Below are 21509 nucleotides of genomic sequence, written 5' to 3' on the forward strand. Positions count from 1 at the left end.
TAAGTCTCACCACCTCTGTAGTTGGAAATACAGATCTGTGAAGGAAGGCTCGCAAAGTTACACGGGAGGAGTTTTAATTTAATTCAATTTAATTTATTATTTTTTTTTTATCCTTTGAGACAGAGTATCATTCTGTTGCCCAGGGTAGAGTGCTGTGGTGTGAGCCTAACTTACAGCAACCTCTCTCTTGCGCTCCAGCAATTCTCCTGGCTCAGCTCCCCTGGTAGCTGGAGCTATAGTCATGTGCCACCACACTCAGCTAATTTTTCTATTTTTAGTAGAGATGGGGGTTTCACTATTGCTGAGGCTGGTCTCCAACTCCTGACCTCAAGCGATCCTCCCACTTCAGTATCCCAGAGTGCTAGGATTACAGGCGTGAGCCATCGCAGCCAGCCACGCTGGAAGATTTTTAATCTGTACATCTACAATTCAGGAGGTGAATTATTTATTGATAGTGGCCTATTCTTATTGCAATTTTGTGCCTCATGGAGATATACAGATTCCAGTAAAATGTGCAAGGAGAGTCCTCTTGGAATTTGGTATTATCATTTGTCATCTACTGTAAGAGGAATTGTGCTTTGAATTACCCTGCTGCAGTGGAATGGGGTATGTGCTCGTCTGTTTTGGTCTCTCACCTAGTCTCTATTTGGATAAGCACATGTTATAAAAGGGATCTGTGAACATAGTCTGCACCCCAGAACATGAGGGGGATGTAAGGAGATAGGCCTTTAGCTTCTCTCAGAGGAAACACTAGCACATCTAGGAGCCGGTCACAGGCCGAGGTCAGTAAGAGGCACAGATTCCCTTGATGTTGTCCTAATATGCAACACAGTCGGCTCCTTTCTGAAAAAATAAGGATATGCATATAACATCACTTAGGGATGGACTATGCAACCAAGCAGCCTACACAAGGAAGAAACTCTACTCTCTCCCCTCTACTTTGCAACCAAATTTCTTGAGTTTCGTGTGTTCACTTTGTCCAAGATCTCACCAGCCCCCACTCACTACAGCTCTTCTCAATGTTTTCCATCCCAACCAGAACATATCATGCCTCTGAAACCAACGAGCAATCTCAGTCCCCTCCCTACTAATCCTCCCAGCACAGCTGGATATAGTCCACTGTGCCCTGTTTCTTGAAACTCGGCCTTCCTCCCTTCCATGGCTGTCTTCTCTCTTTGCTTCCATCCTGCCTCTCTGGTCTCCTTCCCGGTCAGCTTGGCTTGGTCCTCTTCCTCCATGGGATCTTTGATTGTTGGACTCTGTGGGACTTGGTCCTAGGCCTTCTTCTCTGTTCTATCTCCTGTCTCCCTAATCCATCTCACCTAATTCTATGGTTGCCATCACAAGTTCTGCCCAGCCTAGCCTCTGCTCGCCTCACTAGCCCCACCTCCTCTCCATCCCCTGCTCCCTTTCAGTGCTCCAGCCACTCGGGCCTGCTTGCAGCTCCACAGATGTGTCATGCTTCCCTCCACCTCAGGGCCTTTGCACGTAATCTTCTTTCTGCCTAGGCCCTTCTTCTGTCCCTCCTTTTGTTTTTAGCTAACTCTTACTCATGCTTCCGTTTAGCTCAATTATATATTTCTCCCGAGACATCTTCCAGAAAATCCCCCCAACTATGTCATGTACAGGCTCTGTAGACAGTTCAGCACAGTGGTGAGAGGGGTGGGCTCTAGAGTTAGACTTACTAAGTTGGAATTCAGCTCTGCCGCTTACCAGCTATGTGATCTCAGGCAAATCATTTAACCACTCAGCAACTCATTTAATTTGATATCATACTACTAATTAGATATTGCATTATAACTACTTCATTGGAATTGTTATAAAGATTAAATGAATTAATACAGTCAGTGCTGCGTTCAGTGCCTGGTACATTGTAAGTGCCCAAAAATATTAGTATTATGAGTACTCCCTTTGGTTGCATTTCCATGCTCATAATTAAACAATAAATTGATTAATTGATTTTGTTGTTTTTGTTGCAGTTTTAGGCCGGGTCCAGGTTTGAACCTGCCACCTCCAGTATGTGGGGCCTGGTGCCCTACTCCTTGAGCCACAGGTGCCACCCTTGATTAATTGATTCTTTAATAATGTTCATCTGCTCCATTAGACTCTAAGCTCTGTGGAGACAGGGACCATTGTCTTGTTACTACTACCTTCCTCTGCACCTAGTAGGGAAATCAACAGATTTACCTCATGGGATATTTGTAACAATAAATACAGTGCAAGCAGGAAGGCTAAGGGCCTGTGTTAAGTTGACGGCAAGGAAGTAGGGACTATTTATAGCTGACCAGACTGGGGCACCTCTGGCTGGGAGGTAGCCTTTTGCCTGCACATTGAAGAATGGGTAGAGTTTGAACATTAGTGATATGCTAGGCCTAACGGACAGGAAAAGATAGAACATAACAAACCAGATAAATGACAGGATTATTTTGGTTTTGCCAAACACAGAAAACCAGCTTGACAGTAATTACCTCTCCATTCTGAAGATAATTCTCAAAGATTCATATTTGTATTTTTACTTTTGAATGAGTACTAGAAAATCTCTTATACTATTTTAGATTATGAAAAAGGAACCAACTTGAGCAGTGAATATATTGTAGGTGCTTGTTATATAAGCTTACTCTTAAGAATAAAATCCAGGTCTCTGAGATTTTTGAGGACCCATGAAAGTGATTGTCTTTAAGTTAAGAGCAGTGAGGAACCACAAGGAGTGTCAAGAAAAGAATTTTGGGAAGACCAGTCTTGCATCTGTGTAGAGGCGAGCAGAGGGGAGAAGATAGGAAGCCAATGCCGGGGTGCACATGAGGGGCAGTGAAGGCTCGGAGTCCCGCCATTGTGCAGTAAGAAGGCCTGGTGGGTGGGACAAATGCAAGAGAGAGTCACGACTGGGCTCAGATGTTAACAGGAGCAAGGTTGCATTGAAATAACAGAAGAACGTGAGACTCTGAGAACAGTAATGGGACTTTCAGAGGCCAAGTCCTACACCTCAATTTCAAATCACTGAGTACAATTAAATCCCTGGCTTTGCTAATGAAAAAAACCGAGGCTCAGAGAGGTGAAGTGACTTGTCCCACACCACACAGCTAATTAGTAGCAAAGTAAGGCTAGAATTTTCTTACCAGTTGCCTAATCAGGTGTTTTTGTAGAGAAAATTTACCATTTTTTTCATTAATATACCACTGAGAAGATCTCTTAGCTCAAATGAGCCTTTTTTCCTAGTGAAATAAGCTGTTTGGTTTATAATTTTGCCATTACCACAAATCAGCTGTGTGGCCGTCATGAGCTACTCATCCGTCTGAGTTTCCCTTTTCATATCTGAAGAGTAGGGTAATGTACCAATACCCCTACTGAGTGTGAATAGAAACATTCAGAGGGTTAAATAGCATAATTCTCGCAGAGAGCCTAGCACCATGCCTAGAACACAGTGAATGCCCCATACAACCGGGATCTATTATCACCCTCACCACCAACAATTACTACCCACAATCTTGTCATAGTGGTTTGCCTGACTTGGTGGGCCGGTATCATTAGCTGGAATTTTGAAAATCACTGGCAGATCTCTGGGAGTTCCAGCTGACTGGATTGCTAGCTGCCTCTGAGACACTCAGCCCTTGTTCGCCCTTAATTTTCACGTCTGAAAAAATGAGAGCAATGTGTGTGTGTGAGAAAGAGAGGTGAGACTATAAGAGTATGGAGAGACAAAACTGTGTAGAATTTAAGAAGTAAATAATTTCCAGAAGGAATCCCATCACGTCCTACTTGGAAGCATCTTGAAATCACAATTTGATGACGCTGGGTCTGCAGACCTCACAGTCACGGCCATTTTGTGAACAAACTTAAAACCGCAAGGCACACAAGCTTGTTTACTTCTTCTCTCTCCACCACCTCCCTACCCCAAATAAAATCTGCGGGTCAGGGCTGATGAAGCATTTCTAGGAGAGAAGTTGGTCTCAAGCATTGACTATTTCTTAGAACAGGCTGGTTTCACAATGAAGGCCGCAGGTACATAATCACTCTGCAAAAGAATGTCATTATTGGCTGCTTCTTTGAGGAACCCAGATCTTTTCATCCTCCAGAAGTGGTGCTATTTAAGTTGTGAGAATAGATGAGGACAGTATTATCAAATGGCCTATATGTAAGGGCCAGACATGACCATTGTGGAGAACTCCAATGACGTATTCCCACATATGATGTCAGGGCACGCTTTCTTTCCCTTCCCCTCTCTTCCAATTTCTCAGACAGGAAAATAGAGACAGAGGAGACCAGGAAGTTGCTCAGAGCTGTGGTGGCTAATCCTAAGGATTAGATCATAGTTCCCAGCTTTTTTAAAGAAACAGCTGGCTCATACATGTTGGTGAGTTTCAGCTGGGAGTGCCCAAGATTTAATCTGAAAGAGATTGGGAGTGACATCTGATCATTTTCTTTCTCTCCCTTCCTGTTTCCCTCTGTGCCTCTCTGTTTTTGTCTGCCCTTTACTCCAGGAATTTTAGGATGAATATGAACTTCTAGGGGGCCTACAATGAAAGGGCCCTACTGAAGACATGGTGCCTTGAATGTGAGAGGCCTTTGCATGTTTTTAACTGGATAGATATGAGGGTGTTTTCCCCCATTAGACAAGTTCAACAGTCGCCACTGACTTCCTAACAGGTGAAAACACTTGGGAGCTAGAATTTAGGTAAGATTATTGATGGAGGTCCAGAAAGTTTGTCTTCAGGTCTCTCCCCAAATGTAGCAGCATGCAAAAGGTGATATGGTCTTCATTTCACTTCCCTTCACTTTACTGTTCTCACTGGTAAGGCCCAGGTCATACTCTAATAAAATCATATGAAAAATATTTTGAATATTTCCTTTCTTTCAAAGTGGTGGTATTCTCCTTTTTTAAAAGTGGAGTACCACTTACCTTGGCAGTGCAACGCACACTCCAAATCATTCCTCTGCATCCAGAGAACACCCCTCTCCCCCTACAACTCTATTTCTTTTAACTTGTTATTATTATTATTATTTTGGCCAAACAAATGAGTCAACAGAGGTAAGAATTCTAATTTTATCAATAACTATCTCAGAAGAGGTGTGGGCGCAGGGAGATGTGGACAGTATTAGCAAATGGCCTGTATAAAAGGGCCAGACATGACCATTTGGGAGCACAAAAGCCCTGTCAATGGAGAGAGAGAAAACCTCTAATGAGAACCAAGCAATGCATTGCTATGATCTCCCTATAACTGAAACATCTATTCCCACAACTTAAATTGCCAAGCATTTTCCCAAAACCATTGAGTTGCAGAATTTAAAAAATGTATTTGATTGCCAGATTTGCAAATTAGGTTAGCTTTCTAGTTTTCCACTGGGAATGAGGAAAAGGTTGGTAGCTAGTGACTGAAATACAGTTTTCCCTGGCACGTGATTCTTGGCTGTCATTAATGCATTGTTCTGGCCGCAGTTCCCTGGCACTTTGTGAAACTCTACTGCCAAATCCTGCCCTTTCTGATGGCTGCTCTCTGGAATCCACTGATGATCAGAGTAATAATCATTGCAGCTTGCATCTCTGGAGCTCTTCATAGCTTTTAATATCATTTAAGCCTCAGAAAACCCTGTACAAGCCTTAGGAAAGGTATAATTTATCCTTATTTTACACATGGGCAAACAGACTCAGAGAAGACAGGTGACTTCTAGTAATCTCTGTCACAAGGACACAGCTGGCTTATAGTAATCCTGCATCCTATTACACGTCCTGTCTCTTGTGATACGTTCTTTCCAAATTAACACATGGGCAGAGATAAGCCAATAAGGGAAGGAGTCTGTACAAAGTAAATTGGCTTGGTGTCCAGACCTAGTAGAGTTGGGATTATTCCATGTGATACTCTAATTTTTTTTTTTTTGTAGAGACAGAGTCTCACTGTACCGCCCTCCGGGAGAGTGCCGTGGTGTCACACAGCTCACAGCAACCTCTAACTCTTGGGCTTACGTGATTCTCTTGCCTCAGCCTCCCGAGCACCTGGGACTACAGGCGCCCGCCACAACGCCCGGCTATTTTTTTGTTGTTGCAGTTTGACCGGGGCTGGGTTTGAACCCACCACCCTTGGCATATGGGGCCGGCACCCTACTCACTGAGCCACAGGCGCCGCCCGTGATACTCTAATTTTTAAATGTAGTAATAATTAATCTGGACACCAAAAATTTCCATTTTCACCACCAACAGTATAAAGAGACCATTTTCAAAAAATCAGTACATAAAACAGGATATGTCATGATATTAATGTTCTGTATTATGAACTATAATATGAAATACTATAAATACCATGAATATTTTTATGACTAAGTCCAAAACTTTCATTCTAATGGATCATGAAGTCAATTTAGTGGATTGTTACCAGAATTAAAAGAAAAAAATAAGATAAGATAGGATATAATAGAACTGAAAATGTCCAAGTACATTGCATGTCAAAAAGCGAAAAGTGTTCTCTGAGTCCTTTGGTTCATATATCACGGATCATGATATTAGATGTATTTCTTACCTAGTATTCTTCCTCTTTTTCTAGTTTTCCCTCTCTCTATTCTCCTTTCTTTTTCCTTTCTCTCCTTTACATATAGAAAATGTACCCTGACACCTCCTACGTTTGTACTTTTTATAGGTGCATCCTCGCCCTCCTCAACTCCCATCCTTCCTAACACGATCTTCTTCTCAAGGGCCTGGGGCAGAGATTGCGCTCTCAAGTTCCTCTGTGCTCCTCCTTCCTTTCCCCTGCCTGTTGAAAAGGTCCTTGTGCAGTGCGACCTTCAAGACAGGGCCTGCTAGTTCATTCCCTGTTTAATAAATAAATCGCTCTATCGCTAAACCATCACATTTCCATTTCAGGCAAAGCAACTCAAACTTGAAGAAATGAAATCCCCAAGAACAGCCACATTATGCCTCATGTTGATTGTGATTTATTCTTCCAAAGCGACATTGAACTTGAATTTAGAAGCTGTTGTTCATCCTTTGGTGAGTAAATCTATGTCTGCTATAATTTTTCCTGTCACATTTTCCCTGATTTCCCGGGAATGTCACTGATGGATAAAGGTTCTTTAAAAAAAAATTAGGGAGTAAAAATATTTAGAGGAAGAAAAAATTCTTCCCTTAATTCCAACATTTGAAAAATATATTGCAAAGCAAGGGGAAAGAGTGACATCAGCGTATACACAGACAACTTGCCAGGCTTTGAAATCAGTAAGAGAAACCTCCCAGGCTTCCCTCCCTAACTAAATGGACTATGTGGATGTGAGGCTTCCACTCAGTGAAATTGGTAACAATGCCAACAATGCACTGGGCAGAACCTATGTTCCCAAAGGACTCATTGTAACTGGAGCATCCGTCTGGAACACTTTTTAAAACAAGTCCATCTATGTGGATCTGTATCAAAACCGTAGATTGATGGAACTGAAGGGATCATAGCTATTGTCTAAGACTTTGCTGACAAATTATCCAGGTGAATTTGTCTTTGGAAAGTAAAACTTAAGTTTAGCTTAAGTAAAAGAAGTGATAAGCACTCCCTTCCTCCTTATGAGAATTACTGGGTCGTAGCTTACCTCAGTTCTCCATGCACCAGAGACAGGGCCTGTTACTGGTTGGGAAATCTTAGGAGACTGGTGCAATTCTGTCTCAGCTTCTTCATCCATAAAATGATGATAATAATAGTACTGACTTCCTAGGATTGTTATGAAAATTACATTAGATGATATTTATAAGATGCCTTAGAACAGTGTCTGGCATATAATAAGGGCTATAAAAGGTTCACTGTTATTATTTACTCCATTGCAATATTATTTTTTCTACTTTTCTTCTGTTTCTCATATTTTAGTTCTCTTTTTTTTTTTTTTTAGTCACTGTTGTTAGAGCGTCACTGGTATATTTTTTGCATTATAAAATGTCTCTCTTTGTCTGATTGGTCTGTGTTAATTTAATTCTTTGTTTTCTGTTTCATGTCTCAGTTCTGCTTTTGTATTTGAGTTTGCCTGATCCTGTCCTTTATTTTTAGTTTAGCTTTTATCTCCTACTTTGCTTTGATGGTTCTCTTGTAAACAACATGTGTTTGAGGACTTTTTCTTTTAAACCGAATCTGAGAAAATTAGGGGAGTATAACTTACTCACATTTGATATCACTTTTAAAATGTTTGATCTTACTTTTAGGATTTTGTTTCATGACTATGCGCTTTCTTTCTCTTTCTATTTTTGGGTCATTTATTGTTTGACCTAGACTGTCTTTTTCTTTCTCTCGTGCCTCGAGGATGTATACATGGTGCTTTCCTCTTCCACACTCCAGCGTGCAGGGTGTACAGCACAGGCAGCAGTCTGCTCATAAAGCAAAGGGAAATATTTACACTTGTTGTGATTTCACGTGGTCAGTGGAGAGCTCCATCTATCCATGGCATGTGGGGCAAAGGCCAGAGCTTGAGGTGCTCTCAGCAACGCCATTAGCTTTGGCACTCTTTCCGAGTTTCTTGGTGTTCCTGGCTGCTGCACTGCCTTTCCACTATCCCAGGTCTGCCCTCATCGTGGCAGAGGGATAGCCCTGTGACTTTCTAGGGATGCTGGTGGAATTTGAACTTCATCTTCCTGGAGATTCCCACCACCTACTGCAAAAGACTTTGCCTTTCCTCAATAGATCTATCTCTCAAAGTACACCGCCTTTATACAGTCCAAAGGCTGGAAACCCCACTGGGAATGTGCCCCTGAGCCAGATCAGCTCATACTGCCCTAAGCGGCCAGCCAGTTCCCACGGCTGACCTACTACCTGAGATGCGACACATGGAGATAGGCTTTAAAAAAATTACAGTCAAACACGTACATAGATTTAACATCTTAGGCCATTTTAAAATACAGTTAAGTAGTAGTAAGTCTATTCATGGTATTGTGCAACTAGTGTCCAGAACTTTTCCATCTTGCTGAACTGAAACTCTATACCCATTAAAAAACTATATTTCGTTTTCCCCTCCTCCCATCCCCTGGCAACCACCCTTCCCTTTCTATGTCCATGATCTGGACAATTTTAGATATTTTATGTAAGTGGAATTGTGTGGTATTTGCCTTTTTGCGTCTGGCTTATTTCACTTGGCATGTTGTCCTCAAGGTTCGTACCTACGCTATAGCCTGTGTCAGAATTTTCTTCCATGTAGAGGCCGAGTAATGTTCATTGCCTGTACGTGCCACACTCTCTCATCATCCATCGGTGCACACCCGGGTTGCTCCTGCCTCTCAGCTGTTGTGAATTATGCTGCTATGGAGCATGAATATGCAAATAAGGGCTGATGGGGTTTGCCCGGTGCTTCTCCAACTTCAGTGCCTGTGGATCCTCCCAGGGACCTGCTTAAAATGCCGATTTCAGGGTGGCGCCTGTGGCTCAGTCGGTGGGGCGCTGGCCCCATATACCGAGGGTGGCGGGTTCAAACCCGGCCCCGGCCAAACTGCAACCAAAAAATAGCCAGGCGTTGTGGCGGGCGCCTGTAGTCCCAGCTACTCAGGAGGCTGAGGCAAGAGAATCGCTTAAACCCAGGAGTTGGAGGTTGCTGTGAGCTGTGTGAGGCCACGGCACTCTACCGAGGGCCATAAAGTGAGACTCTGTCTCTACAAAAAAAAAAAATGCCGATTTCAGCTCAGTGAGCCTGGGTGGGCGGGGAGCTTGGCTTTCTGTCCAGCTGCCCGGCTCCCGCTCCGCGGCCGCTCTTGGAGTGGCAGGACTGTACTCTCTCAGCTTTGGCATCAGGCCTCGATTTGAGGCCTGGCTCTGACCCTGCTAGAAACTTTGTCAGGTTTCTTCATCTCCCTGAACTACTTCCTCTACACAAAATGAGAATAAATAGCATCTCCTTCATCCGTTTCTTGTGAGGATGAAACGTTCTCATATGTCTAAGTTTAGTATAGTGACCAGCATAGATCCCAAGTGCTTATGAATGTGTGGTTATTTTTAATGTTCTAGTACACAGAAGTCTGTCTGGATGCACTTATGGGAGGAGGCACTAGGACAGGACCCTTGCTCAGTTATCTAATATGGAAGCAAAGACATTAAATCTCAGGTTCTAGGTCAAGAAAAGGAGGAGCTCGGGCGGGGGGCTCTGGTGAATAGGGGTGCTTTGTTTGCCAGCTGTTCCTAAAGGGTTGCCATCCCCCTCCGGGCCATGTGGCCACCAGCAGTACAATTATTTGTGAAGTCATCGTTCCCAACTGGTGGGGCACTTCCAGGAACTGGTGACCTTGTCTATTCTGCAGAAGGCGGGCTGTCAGGAAATCCCCTCTGGACAGAGCTGGCCCCCGCAGCTCGTCTGGGCCCTTACACAGAGCCCACAGGGGAGGTCCACCCGGAGCTCTATGTTCTTGTTTGAAGTGAATACCCAGCTGAGTGTCGTGAGCCCCTGGCAGGAACAACACTCCCTGGTGATTTCTCTCAGCACTCAGAGTACATGACAAGAGGCAAGTGTTGGGGTCTCACTGTTCCCCAAACTGGGGTGACAGGTGGACTCAGGATGGCAAGATGGGTCCCTCAAGGGACACCTAGGCCAGCAGAATGCACAGACACACCACTGCCATAGACTGGACCAAGCCCTTGACGTGCCTGAGCACATATTATCATTCATAATGTGGGAAACTAGTGAGAATCTGAGGCAGAATTTGAGACTCTTCAATCCCCGGTGTGACTCCAGCAGCTCCTCTCTTCAAATCTGGGTCCTACGACCTGGTAGCCAGCCCTTTGTACCTTCATTTTTATCATTTCATCATCATTATTATTATTAATTTCTGATTAATATGGGGGTACAGATGATTAGGTTACATTGTTTGTGTTTGTTAGGTAAAGTTCAAGCTGTAGTTGAGCCCTTCGCCCAGGGGTGTGCTGAATACTCTCACGTTGTGCCCATTAGGAGAGAGCTTCATAAGTCTGGGCTGGTCAAGGGTACTTACTGTGACCGCCCCAACACCCCAGCGGCTTCACTGCTGTCAGTTACTTTTTCCTTCACAAGCTCCAAGGACTGTAAGGCTTAAAATAAAAAGTAGGTTATTCTCGCAAGAAGCTCTGAATCCTCACTGGGCAATAGAGAGGCCTTAGGTAATAGGGCTGTGGAAGCAGCACTTTGCAAAGATGTGCCCTGAAAATTCCTGATGATCATTATAAAGATTCAAGAAATCTTCAAAAAGCAGTGTTTCCCAAAGGTAGCCTCGCATCGAAGGACATGCTGCTTAGAAAGGCAATTTCCTGCACCCCCCACCTACTAAGTTAGATGGAGGCAGAGGAGGCAAGTGACCCCAGCTCTCACACGGATTTGAAATACTCTGCATTAAATTAACATAAACCTTGATTTTAACATAAAATGCTCGTGGCAAGGCTCCAATTCTTTAGTCCCACTGGAAAACAGAGAATGAGAACTTGACCTGGGAGAGCTCCCCAACGGTGACCACTGGTGGTCACATTCTTGGGGTCTGTCTGAGTCTAATTGTAACCATGAACCTGGACAGAGAAAGCTTCTAGAGGCCCCCACTACCGCTCCCAAGCCCCAGGGAGGGTGGAGGCAGGAATGCAGGGAAGAACCTGCCTGCTGTCTGGGCACAGAGCCAAAGTCGCCTCCGGGGAAGCCGGACAGGAACCAGCCCTATACATTGACTTTGCACCTTCAGTTCCTGCCTGTTTAAGTGTATCTAAAACAACCTCTGCAAATACAGCAGCCACTGGGCTTTTGAAATTCCAATCACCATCTGTCATTCCCCTGTTTATTTCCTTAAGAACGTTTATGAACGGTCAGGTGCATGGCCCCTCCTCACTTCCTCGAGACTCTAGTACTTTCCTCAGCCAGCATCCCCCACCCAGGGAGGGGGACACGTGAACCTCGCAATGAAATTTAGTAAGGGGAGGGAGACAAGCCGAGGGAACTGCTCACTGAAGGGGAGAGGTGGGTCGGAGGAGGTAAGAGAGAGGACAAGTGCTCGGTAATGACAGGCAGCACCTTTCCCAGGGCGCACGCGGATCAGGTGATGCGTTGCTGATGGGGAATAGCGCAGGCTTGGGAGCCCGACTAGCTGGGTTTGATTCCTGGCTCTGTCGCTGAAGACTGTGTGACTTCAGGCGAGGGACTGGACCTCTCTGTGCCTGTGCTTTCTCATCAGTGAGCAGGGACAGCAGCAGCACCTACCTTTTACATGGTCCTGGCACATGGTGCTGACCACAGCTCAGGAATTATTGTATTTGTTAGTGGTGTAATGAGAGATAACTAGAAAATAACAGCAGGCACCCCTGATGACAGAATGAGGTCTGTCTCTGCCAGTGGCCACGGGTGTGTGGGATCCACATTAAAGACCACACATCTCTGTGGGCAGTGGTTATCCTGGAAGACTTTAAAGAGCTGGGCTTTGCTGCTGAGCCTTAAAGGGAGTTGGACTGGGAAGCTTGTCCCAGAAAACCTCCCTGCAGGCAGGTGGGCTGGGAAACCTGTGTTGGGTTGAGGTGAGGGGTAGGCTTGGTTACCAGCTGTGGAGTTTCTAGGGAGCCTGTCAGCAAAGCCGATCAATGCCAGTGCTTCAGCAAAAAAGCTACCTGATGGAAGGGGATGAGTTGCACAGTGGTGAGCCAGGTGGCAGTGTGCAGACAGATGGGTTCAGGTAAATGACACCAGAACAGCATGATGCCCCCATTCCTGAATAGCATTTACTATGTCATCAAAATAGTCTCATCCATTTATATTTGTGAATCATCACAACATCATGAGGTAGGCTATATTGATCCCCATATTACAAGTAAGGACTGAGGTATAGAGAGGCTAAGTAACTTGCCCAAAGTCACTCAGCCACTTTGTGGTGGAACTAGGATTTGAACTCATATCTGCAGAGTCCTTGCTTTTCACCACTATACTATATAATAGTAACTGAAACTTATTAAGAGCTCACTATGTGCCATACTGTAGTTAATTTAGTTCTCATAATAATCCTATGAAATTGGTACTATTATTATTCCCATTTTACAGAAAAGAAAACTGAGGCTATATAACTTCCCCAAGGTCGCATAGCCACATTGTAAGTGGCACAGCCTTGTAACCCACTGACTCGAGCTGGTTCTCTTAGTCCCTGCCACAGAAACCAGTGATAGAGCCATCCAGAAGAAAAAGGATTAGAGGTGGAAAAGATAATTTCTGAGAATGAACAATAAACAGCCTTAATACCATGGGAGTACTGAGCTGGGGAAGAGGCTAGGTGCTGAGAAAAGGTCATGAGATTTGTCTCAGAGGTCACTGGAGTGACTCAGAGGTCAAGCTTAGGCAGACAGTACAAGCTTAGAACATTATAATTTATATTTCTTATGGGACCCAAACCACAGGAACCTGAGAAACTTAGTGGTCACTTCTTCTGCTCCTGGGTCTAGAGACCAGTCTAAAAAAAATGAATCCCCAGGTCACACTGCAGCGGTGACTCCTGTTCTCCCCCTGTTCAGTTGCTGTGTGGCCAGCGTCCCCTGAGCACGTGGTGCTAACTCCGAATCTGTGGCTTGAGGCTCAGCTCCATGTAGCGTATGTGAGCAGAAAGCTATAGTGAAAAGACTTCTCTAACTAATATTAGTTGATGGTTTTCTCAAACATTCTTTCAGATTTTCCAGGAATGGGAACTTGCTGATGAAGAGCCACGGAGGCCAAAACGAGCAGGTATGTGAAGTCTTTCCTTGGCAAGCTCTTCTATGACTCTGAGCAAATGACAGAGGTTGCAACTCTTTTAAAGACTGTGATCCACATAATTCAGTCTCCAGGCATATCAGGGCCAAACAGTGCAGTTCGATTGCTAAAAGTAATTACAAAGCAATTCCGTTCTCTATCAGATGACATTAAATGGATCGTGGAGACACTATCTCTGCTGTCATAACTGCTTCTCATATCCCTGAGTTCTCTCTGCCACTCTCTCCTCAGCTGCCCTCTCGCACCACCAAACAGCCTTCTGTGCTCCCAGAATCCTTCCCTTTGTATCCCCCCCATGCTTTTTCTCACCGTCTCTCATGCAACACTTCATTTTGTGGATCAACTTAACCAAGTCCTTCTCTTCTGTTCCCCATTCCAATGTTTCCACTAAACTCCAATTAAGTAGTCTAGAAAATATAATACTCTGGCCTCTGGAGGGCCGGGAGCAGTGGGTGAGCTGTGACCCTTGAGTCCCATCCCAAATTGACCCCACGTAGGTGTCAGTGTATGTCTTTAGGCCAGATGTCCTTGGGACCTGTTCTTCCCACCACTGTTGAGTCTGGGGCTCACGTCTCAACAGGCCTCTGGGTGTTTCCCCTGTGATCCCTCCATTCTGTTCAGATAGTGGATGCCCTGCCTATCAGCCCATTTGTCTGATTAGGGGACTCCTACGTGAGTCTCAAGTCACATGGCTCCTCCATGTAAGGCCTTCCATGGATTCCCCAGAGCTTCGGGAACATTTGTCCCAAAGCGTTAGAATTAATTCACTTCCTGCTCGTCACCCCCAGTGGATGTGAGCTCCCTTGAATTGTGTTCATCTCTGTAGCCTGGAGTCCAGCCCAGTCTCTCACTCAGTAAGCGAGTGAACAGATGAAGTACTCACACTTCCACATCACTGCTGTCCCTTCCTGAGCTCTTCTTAGGAAGGGTCTGCTGGCCGATGACCAGCTTTCCAGAAGGTAAAACTTCTTAACCTATCACATTGTGATTGAATCATTTTCAGCATATGTGGCTCGATCTAGTCAGTCCTGTGGTCTAAAAGGCACACGAGGCTTCCAAGGGGAGTGGGCCTGTCCTGAGGTCAGAGGAGAGGTGTCCATCAGAGCTCTCCACGGCACGGTGACCAGACCCACCTGCTGCCCAGTGCATGAAATGAGAGTGGGACTACATTGTAGTAAGTCTTAGAATGCTCATTGGAAGGTCACACCACTGCCGGTTTTCCCTCCCTCCCCTCCTGTCTCCTTCCCTTCTGTGCCATCCTTTCTTCTCCCCTTCTCTTCCTATTCTGTTCTGTTTCAGCCTCGTTTTGTGAGCCCTGTGGGCTCCTGCTCTCCATCCTGCCCTCCTCCCCCTCCTCCCTCTTTCCCTCCCTCAAGTGGGCTTAGCTCGGCTTGTCCTTTCAGTGCTCTGCTATGAGCATCGCTACCTTGGCCACCTGACAGCCCCTTCAGCCTCCTTGCACCCTGTGACAGAGCAAAGCCACACATGTGCCCTCTTGGTCTTGTGAAAGATTTTTATTAATTTTTTTTTTTTTTAAATCAAACTGCTAGCTGGTGAGTTCTAGATCCAGGTTTCTGCCAAGTCTTTTGGAGCTCAGGCTACCACCTTCCTCAGAAGAAGCTGGTGACTGTGCAGCCCTGCTGTTGTGGCCCATGATGACAGTGTGAGAGTGTGGCCCTTGGGGAGGAAACCATTTCTACATCTAAGGATTTGACATTCCAAAAATTTTCCAGGCGTGCTTTCATTAAAAACAATCCTGGTGATGGTAAATCACCACGAAAACATGTTTTCCATTTATTATACATGGACCTCTGTGTTCTTGGGCTTCAGGAGTCATTTGGGAAGTGTTAATGAATCAACCCATCATCTGCGGAAGATGGATTGGTCTTGGTACTTTTACAAAATCACTAAAGCAAGAAATGACCATAGAAAGGTCCAGGCCCTATGTACAATTGCCCATGGAGGATTGGTGGGTTCCAGGGCCCTCTCAATTACCAAAATTTTCAAATGCTCAAGTCCCTGATAGAAAATGGCATAGTATTTGTATAAAACCTATCAACATCCTCGTATGTACTTTAAATTATCTCTAGATTATTGGCTACCTGCAGCTTATATAAAGACTTTCCTTCACTGTGGTGTCAGATATTGTGAAAATTATGCATAGACCTTTGTTTATTTATTTTGCTCATCAGCTTTTGTCAGTGTTTGTGAATTTAGTGTGTGGCCCAAGACGATCTTCTTCCAAGTTTAGGATGTGTGCTGCCGAAGCAAGCACAACTCTCCAGCTTCTAGTATGGCTCGGAGAAGGCAAAAGGTTGGCCACCCCTGAGAATAGCTGGTATACTACATTGTTTATGGGATAACGACAAGAGAAAAGTCTGTATATGTTCATTACAGGCACAGCTTTTTTACCAATATTTTCAACCTATGATTGGTTGAATCCTGGGAGGCCATGGATAGAGAGAGGTGACTGTATTACATCACACATATGTTCATGCATTATATAATGTGTATCACATCACACATATGTTCATATATTATATAATGGTGACTATTACATCACACATATGTTCATGTATTATATGTGTATCACATGTGTATATCACACATACATATCTCAGAGTTATTACCTTACAGCATTGTTGACATTAGATAATACCATGTACATATTATTTTAGAAATGTTATTAACATTATCTGAGATTTATTTTCTTCCTGTAAAGGCTCTCAAAAGTTAAAAACAAAGGCAATTGATTTATTTATAAAAATAGTATTGCATTTGAAAGGGCCTGGTATTCCCCCAGCACAGAGATGGGATTTTTTTACTAGTCCCACATAACCACCTGACGGCAGGGGTACAGATGTCCTGATAGAGGAGTTACCCATTTTTAGGAAAACTTCCAAAATTCTATAAGCAAAGAGAAGCCCCCACAAAATCCAGAGACCACAGAAAAGAATAAGCACTGAGACATCTATTAGAGCAAAGATCAGGTATTTGGGAGCAGAGGGGAGTAAGAATGGTCAATGCCGCCAGAGTTATGTGGAGATGACATTACGAAGTGGATTCAAGACGGGCAGAGGTGGACACACAGAAATGAATGGCCGATGCTCTGGAATGAAAACTTATCCAGATGAATTAAATGAAAATATTAATGCCTCGAGACCAGCTAAGAGCTTCAGCCGTCTGCACATACAACCCTGGCCGTGGAGTAAAAGAGGAAAGAACTAGAGGAAATGCTCCCCAGAGACATTTTAAGAAATGCAGTGGGCCGGGACCTGCGATTGGCACCCTCCCGGACCTCTGGAAGAGCCACACCGGGACCTGCGATCAGCACCCACCCGGACCTCCGGAACAGCTATGCTGGGACAACAGCTATGCTGGGACCTGTGATCGGCTCCCTCCAGACCTCTGGAACAGCTGCGCCGGGACGCACGATCGGCACCCTCCTGGACCTCCACAACAGCTGTGCAGGACCCGCTATCAGCACCCTCCCACCTCTGGAAGAGCTGTCTCGGGATCCGCAATCGGCACCCTCCCAGACCTCCAGAAGAGCTGCGTGGACCTCGATGGGCACCCTCCCACCTCTGGAAGAGCTGCACCAGAACCCGTGATCGGCACCCTCCCACCTCCGGAAGAGCTGCGCCTGCCCAGTCTGGTAAGAGCTACACCGGGACCCGCTACCCTGCCCACTGGGCCTCCCCATGCCCTGACCAGGAACTCCGGGAGCCCTGCAACCTGCTTCCTCCCTCCCGGACCCTCCTTGCCACCACACCCCCTGGCTAGTCTGGCTAGTCTGGCTAGCTACTCTGGTAGCCAGGTGCCATCCGGAGCCCTCCCTGTCTCTGCATGGAGCCCTTCTCCTGGCCAGAGACTGCTGGAGCCTTGGGCCCTCTGTGCCAAAGTCACAGGGCGACAGGCACTCCCAGAATCGTGTGCACCCCCCCACCCCCCCGCCCTGTTGCTGGATCCAGGTGTGTCACAAGCCAGAGCTGCTTTCACAACCAGAACTCCCTGGCTGGCGCAGCCCCAGAGGAACTACACAGGGTCACTCCCTACAAAGATCCAGCAATAATAGAGTGATCCTGCTGGGGTCTAATATTGGAGAGACACCACCCCAACTCTGAGGACGGCCAGAAGCAATGGTGAAAAACAATCATGAGGTGAAATCAAGGGGAAAATTCGGGTAATATGAATAATCAGAGTAGATCAACTCCCCCAAAGAACAATGGGGCAGACATAGCACAAGATCCCATGCACAAACAAATAGCTGAGACATCAGAAATCGAACTCAGAATCTGGATAACAAATAAGATCGAATTAGAATTCCAAGCAGTAACCCAAAAGATATCTCAAGAATTCAACAAATTCAAAGACCAAATGACCAAAGATTTTGACACATTGAGACGAGAAGTTGCAGCCCTCAAAGATCTGAGAAACACAGTAGAATCCCTCAGTAATAGAATGGAGCAAGCAGAAGAAAGGATTTCTGACATTGAAGACAAAGCTTTCGAATGCTCCCAAACTCTCAAACAGGAAGAGAAATGGAGGGCAAAAACAGATCACTCTCTCAGAGAGATCTGGGATAATTTAAAGAAAACCAATATTCATCTTACAGGGATCCCTGAAAGCGATAAAGTGGCTTCACAAGGCACAGAGTCTCTTCTCCATGAGATTATGAAGAACTTTCCAGACATGTCAAGAGATTCTGAAATTCAGATAGCAGACAGTTTCAGAACTCCAGCACGACTCAACCCGAATAAGACATCCCCCAGACACACCATAATCAATTTCACTAAAGTTAATATGAAGGAGAAAGTTCTCAAAGCAGCGAGATGAAAGAAAAACATTACCTACAAGGGGAAGAATATTAGAATAACTGCAGATCTCTCTGCTGAAACCTTTTAAGCTAGAAGAAGATGGTCATTGACTTTTAATCTCCTAAAACAAAATAACTTTCAACCCAGGATCTTGTACCCAGCTAAACTGAGTTTCATTTATGACGGAGAAATTAAATACTTCAATGACATTCACATGTTGAAGAAATTTGCCACAACTAAACCAGCTCTCCAGAATATTCTCAGACCTATCCTCCATAAAGACCAGCATAATCCTCCACCACAAAAGTAAACCCACCCAGAAAATTTTGATCAAATTCCAACTTCCACAGTCGCAAAAGGATTAAAAATGTCCACCGGACTCTTGAAAGCCTTATCAATATTCTCAACTAAAGTGAATGGTTCAAATTGTCCTCTAAAGAGGCACAGGTTGGCTGACTGGATACAAAAACTCAAGCCAGATATCTGCTGCATACAAGAATCTCATCTTACATTAAAAGACAAATATAGACTCAAGGTGAAGGGATGATCATCTATACTCCAGGCAAATGGAAAACAGAAAAAAGCAGACATTGCAATCCTATTCGCAGACGCAATAGGCTTTAAACCAACCAAAATAAGGAAAGATAAGGATGGACACTTTATATTTGTTAAAGGTAATACTCAATATGATGAGATTCCAAATATTAATATTTATGCATCCAAACAGAATGTACCTGATTTTATAAGAGAAACTCTAACAGACATGAGCACCTTGGTTTCCTCCAGTTCCATAGTAGTTGGAGATTTTAACACCCCTTTAGCAGTGCTGTATAGATCCTCCAAAAAGAAGCTAAGCAAAGAAATCTTAGATTTAAACTCAACCATTCACCATCTGGACTTAACAGACATCTACAGAACATTTCATACTAACAAAATTGAATACACATTCTTCTCATCAGCCCATGGAACATACTTCAAAATCGACCACATCCTAGGCCACAAATCTAACCTCAGCAAATTAAAAAAAAATAGAAATTATTCCTTGCATCTTCTAAGACCATCATGGAATAAAAGTTGAACTCAATAACAACAGGAATCTGCATACTCATACAAAAACATGGAAGCTAAATAACCTTATGCTGAAGGATAGATGGGTTATAGATGAGATTAAGAAGGAAATCACCAAATTTTTGGAACAAAACAACAATGAAGACATGAATTATCAGAACCTCTGGGATACTTCCAAGGCAGTCCTAAGGGGGAAATTTATAGCACTGCAAGCCTTCCTCAAGAAAACGAAAAGAGAGGAAGTTAATAACTTAATGGGACATCTCAAGCAACTGGAGAAGGAGGAACATTCCAACCCCAAATCCAGCAGAAGAAAAGAAATAACAAAAATCAGAGCAGAATTAAATGAAATTGAAAATAAAAGAATTATACAATAAATCCAAAAGTTGGTTTTTTGAAAAGGTCAATAAAATAAACTTTTAGCCAACCTAACCAGAAAAAAATAGAGTAAAATTTCTAATTTCATCAATCAGAAAAGGTAAAGATGAAACGACATCACACCCCTCAGAAATTAAAAAAATCCTTAACGAATATTACAAGAAACTTTACTCTCAGAAATATGAAAATTTGAAAGAAATCGACCAATACCTGGAAGTACACCACCTACCAAGACTTAGCCAGAACGAAGTGGAAATGTTGAACAGGCCTATATCAAGTTCTGAAATAGCATCAACTATACAAAATCTTCCTAAAAAGAAAAGCCCAGGACCAGATGGCTTTACGTCAGAATTCTACCAAACCTTTAAAGAAGAACTAGTACCTATATTACTAAATCTCTTCCAAAATATAGAAAAAGAAGGAATATTACCCAACACATTCTACGAAGCAAACATCACCTTGATCCCCAAACCAGGGAAAGACCCAACAAGAAAAGAAAATTATAGACCAATATCACTAATGAATATTGATGCAAAAATACGCAATAAGATCCTAACAGAATCCAACAACGCATCAAAAAAATTATACACCATGACCAAGTGGGTTTTATCCCAGGGTCTCAAGGCTGGTTCAATATATGTAAATCTATAAATGTGATTCAGCACATAAACAAACTGAAAATAAAGACCATATGATTCTCTCAATTGATGCAGAAAAAGCTTTTGATAATATCCAGCATCCCTTCATGATCAGAACACTTAAGAAATTGGTATAGAAGGGACATTTCTTAAACTGATAGAGGCCATCTACAGCAAACCCACAGCCAATATCGTATTGAATAGAGTTAAATTGAAATCATGTCCACTCAGATCAGGAACCAGACAAGGCTGCCCATTGTCTCCACTGCTCTTTAACATTGTAATAGAAGTTTTAGCCATTGCAATTAGGGAAGAAAAGGCAATCAAGGGTATTCGCATAGGGTCAGAAGAGATCAAACTTTCACTCTTCGCAGATGATATGATCATATATCTGGAAAACACTAGGGATTCTACTACAAAACTTTTAGAAGTGATCAAGAAATACAGCAATGTCTCCGGCTACACAATCAACACCCATAAATCTGTAGCCTTTATATATACCAACAATAACCAAGCTGAAAAAACAGTCAAGGACTCTATTCCTTTCACAGTAGTGCCAAAGAAGATGAAATATTTGGGAGTATACCTAACAAAGGATGTGAAAGATCTCTATAAAGAGAACTATGAAACTTTAAGAAAAGAAAGAGCCGAAGATGTTAACATGGCCCAGCTCAAGGCTGGGAAGAATCAACATCGTTAAAATGTCTATACTACCCAAAGCAATATATAATTTTAATGCAATTCCTATTAAAGCTCCATTGTCATATTTTAAAGATCTTGAAAAAATAATACCTTGTGTTATATGGAATCAGAAAAAACCTCGAATAGCCAAAACATTACTCAGCAATAAAAACAAAGCAGGAGGCATCACGCTATCAGACCTGAGACTGTACTATAAATCAATAGTGATCAAAACAGCATAGTACTGGCACAA

The 21509-nt window shown here is 43.7% G+C and overlaps 1 protein-coding gene across 6 annotated transcripts in view; it reads left to right on the top strand.

Annotated features, from left to right (window-relative positions):
* The window catches only part of ADGRF5 (adhesion G protein-coupled receptor F5), a 104915-nt gene that overhangs the window by 36735 nt on the left and 46671 nt on the right, over positions 1–21509 (top strand). For all 6 annotated transcript variants that reach the window (XM_053602807.1, XM_053602809.1, XM_053602805.1 and 3 more), the window contains exons 2-3: positions 6851–6976; positions 13593–13647. In XM_053602807.1, the coding sequence (XP_053458782.1) occupies positions 6875–6976; positions 13593–13647 (157 nt within the window). In that variant the 5' untranslated portion in view covers positions 6851–6874. The remainder of the gene's footprint in view (positions 1–6850; positions 6977–13592; positions 13648–21509) is intronic.

The sequence above is a fragment of the Nycticebus coucang genome, chromosome 9, assembly GCF_027406575.1.
Source record: "Nycticebus coucang isolate mNycCou1 chromosome 9, mNycCou1.pri, whole genome shotgun sequence".
NCBI classification, from domain to species: Eukaryota; Metazoa; Chordata; class Mammalia; order Primates; family Lorisidae; genus Nycticebus; species Nycticebus coucang.